The sequence below is a fragment of the Lactuca serriola genome, chromosome 8 (assembly GCF_051521515.1).
Source record: "Lactuca serriola cultivar US96UC23 chromosome 8, Lser_US96UC23_V15, whole genome shotgun sequence".
Classification (NCBI taxonomy): Eukaryota; Viridiplantae; Streptophyta; class Magnoliopsida; order Asterales; family Asteraceae; genus Lactuca; species Lactuca serriola.
The window spans coordinates 323,341,255-323,343,991 of NC_136415.1; the positions used below are offsets into that span (position 1 = coordinate 323,341,255).

General features: G+C 30.6%; 1 protein-coding gene across 1 annotated transcript; it reads left to right on the forward strand.

Moving 5' to 3' along the window:
- Positions 1 to 418: 418 nt before the first annotated feature.
- Positions 419 to 1,249, forward strand: LOC145070452 (protein SENESCENCE-ASSOCIATED GENE 21, mitochondrial-like). Its single transcript, XM_079017395.1, has 2 exons — positions 419 to 600; positions 719 to 1,249. The coding sequence occupies exons 1-2, from the start codon at positions 530 to 532 to the stop codon at positions 936 to 938; spliced, it is 291 nt and encodes a 96-aa protein (XP_078873521.1). The 5' UTR covers positions 419 to 529; the 3' UTR covers positions 939 to 1,249.
- The last annotated feature ends 1,488 nt before the right edge of the window (positions 1,250 to 2,737 follow it).

The window sequence follows — 2,737 nt, forward strand, 5'->3', positions numbered from 1 at the left end:
TTTTTTATTCTTTGCCGTTTATTTGTTTATTACCATCTTTAATCATTGCATTGCATGACACACTTACGTCTCCACCTTAATTTAATTTGGTGGTGGCAGAGACAAATAATGCAAATTGCAAACAACAAAAAGAAAAAGGAAAAAAATTACAATTTAGAAAAATCACAAATAGTTTGAAGCTAATCAAATTAAGTTAAATTGATTTCACATAAAATCCTTAATTCAATCTTTCAGCATAAATCCGGTTAATCAATTATTTTACTTCTTCAAAAAGCCAATTACATATTGCGTAATATGGACCTTTCTTTGTGATGGTGGCCGGTGGGCCAGTAAATGTTATGTGGACCTCATTACACTTGATCCAGCCCAATTTAAATAAAAAACCCTATTTCCCTCCTTTATAAATAACAATCCTCCTTCATTTCTGAGTTTCACCTCATAAACCCTAACTCCATAACTAAAACAATTGCTTGCAGCTGCAGAAATTTCAACGTCGGAGTTTCTGTAGTTGCAGCGATCAAGTTAACCAATGGCTCGCTCTATCTCCACTGCTAAAACTCTATCTTCTTTAATCGCTGATCACTCTTCTGCTATTGTCAGGTCATCTCACTCATACTTGATTTGTTGTTTTCGTTTGCTTCTATTTTATGCTTTGAGAATTGTGATTGTAGTTCAAGAGTTTTTTTTTTGCTGATAATGAATTGAATGTTTTCTACAGGCGCGGATATGCATCGGCATCGCAGGGTGGCGTATCGGAAGCAGCCGTGAGGGGGAGTGTGGTTACGATGATGAAGAAAGGAGGTGAAGACTCGACGAAATCGACTGCGTGGGTTCCAGATCCGGTTACTGGTTACTACAAGCCTGAAGGTCATGGAAACCAGATTGATGCAGCTGAGCTTCGTGAATTGCTTTTGAAGCAGAAAACTCGTCGAGAGTAAAAACATACGTTGATTCAGGTGTCCGAATGAATTACGAAGATCGGTTTCCTGCCTTGGGATTGCACAGGAGGATAGCGAACAATGGATTCATGCAGTTTGCCATGGAGGATCCGATCATACTCAGATGGATGAGTTGCGGCATAATTATCTATATCTGTATTTCACTATCGTTGTCATAAGTTGTATGTTTTAAATAAGTCTTTTACTTGTCATGGTGATTCGTATTTCTTGACCTTTATGCTTATTTCTCGCAATATTTGTTTGGTGATTTTGGCAAACATTTATTATAAAGCTTCCAAAATATTATTCTACATTTTAACCCAATTTGTTTGATTTTTTAGCAAAAGTTCTCGAATTTTTAATTACAACTTTGCATGTTTCATAATAAAATAGTTTTACTTTTTTGGAACATTACATATTTATTTCTGATTAAATTGTCAATTTGGTTTAATAAGGTTTGTAACTTTTATGGTTAGCTTTTATAACAAAAGTTCTCCAATTTTTAATTACAACTTTGTTTTTCATGTTTCATAATAAAATATTTTTATTTTTTTGGAACATTACATATTTAAATTAAATTGTCAATTTGGTTCAATAAGGTTTGTATAACTATTAATGCATAAATTGTTGTGTATGGTAAAAAATTGTTGTTTACAAATTATTTCTTTTATATATATATATATATATATATATATATATATATATATATATATATATATATATATATATATATTTGGGTTCAATTGAGAAAATAAAAAAGGTTGAGAATGAGGGAATCAATTTCAGCCACTCATTTAATCTAAGTATAAAAAGACGCGGTGACAAACTTGTAAATATGTTAATAACCTTCAATGTCAAATACGTAACTATAATTCGATAACAGTTCGTGACTTCGTTCATCCAACCTTAAACAATCATCCAAATTTCTTCAACTAAATCATTATCAATGTCATCCAGTGTTAATCAATCATCAATATTCGTAGCTGGGAGGTTCGCCGTTCAAGACAAATTCACAACCCAAATTCATCAATTTCATCGATTTGTTAAAGTTTGGAACTGGAATTTCCCAGATTCGCAAACGAAATCAGTTGGAATCGGAATTTCTTCGTTGTTCATGAAATTGGAATCAGAGTTCTTGACTCGCAGTCACGGTCGACATTGAAAGACTCAGAATCGGTACTCACAGGTTCTCAATCGGATTTTCGGAAATCAAAATCAAAATGAGAAATCGATCAGACATAGGTGTCACGTCTGAAGTCGAAATCGGAAGTATATGATGATTTGAAATTGATAACTTGATGTCTTTAACATTTTTAAAATAGTTAACTTGTATGCACTCCAACTGTTTGATGAAATGCATAAACTAAATTACCACGTTATATTCATATATTAATATGTTTTCTCACTTGAATCAGTATATGATTATTAAAACAAAAAAACGAATATGCAAGTCTGTATGTTATTCATATGTGAATAACATATAAAAATTATATATATTTGTGAAAACACATTGTAATATTCATATGTAAATATACTGTGTAATATTCATAAGTGATTATATTATCTAATATTCACAAGTGAATATACTATGTATTATTCAAATTTGATATACCATGTAATACTATATAATATTCATATATGAAAATACTATCTAATATTCATAAGTGAATATACCATTTAATATTCACAAGTGAATATACTATGAAATATTCACAAGTGAATGAATCGTCTAATATTTAAATATGAATATATTATGTTTAGTATATGTTATATTCATATATGAATGATACTTAAAATAT

Bases quoted from the DNA above. Each gene is read 5' to 3' on its own strand.
- LOC145070452 (XM_079017395.1), top strand. From the start codon at position 530: ATGGCTCGCTCTATCTCCACTGCTAAAACTCTATCTTCTTTAATCGCT. The intron at 601-718 runs GTCATCTCACTC...TGTTTTCTACAG, and splicing joins CACTCTTCTGCTATTGTCAG to GCGCGGATATGCATCGGCAT.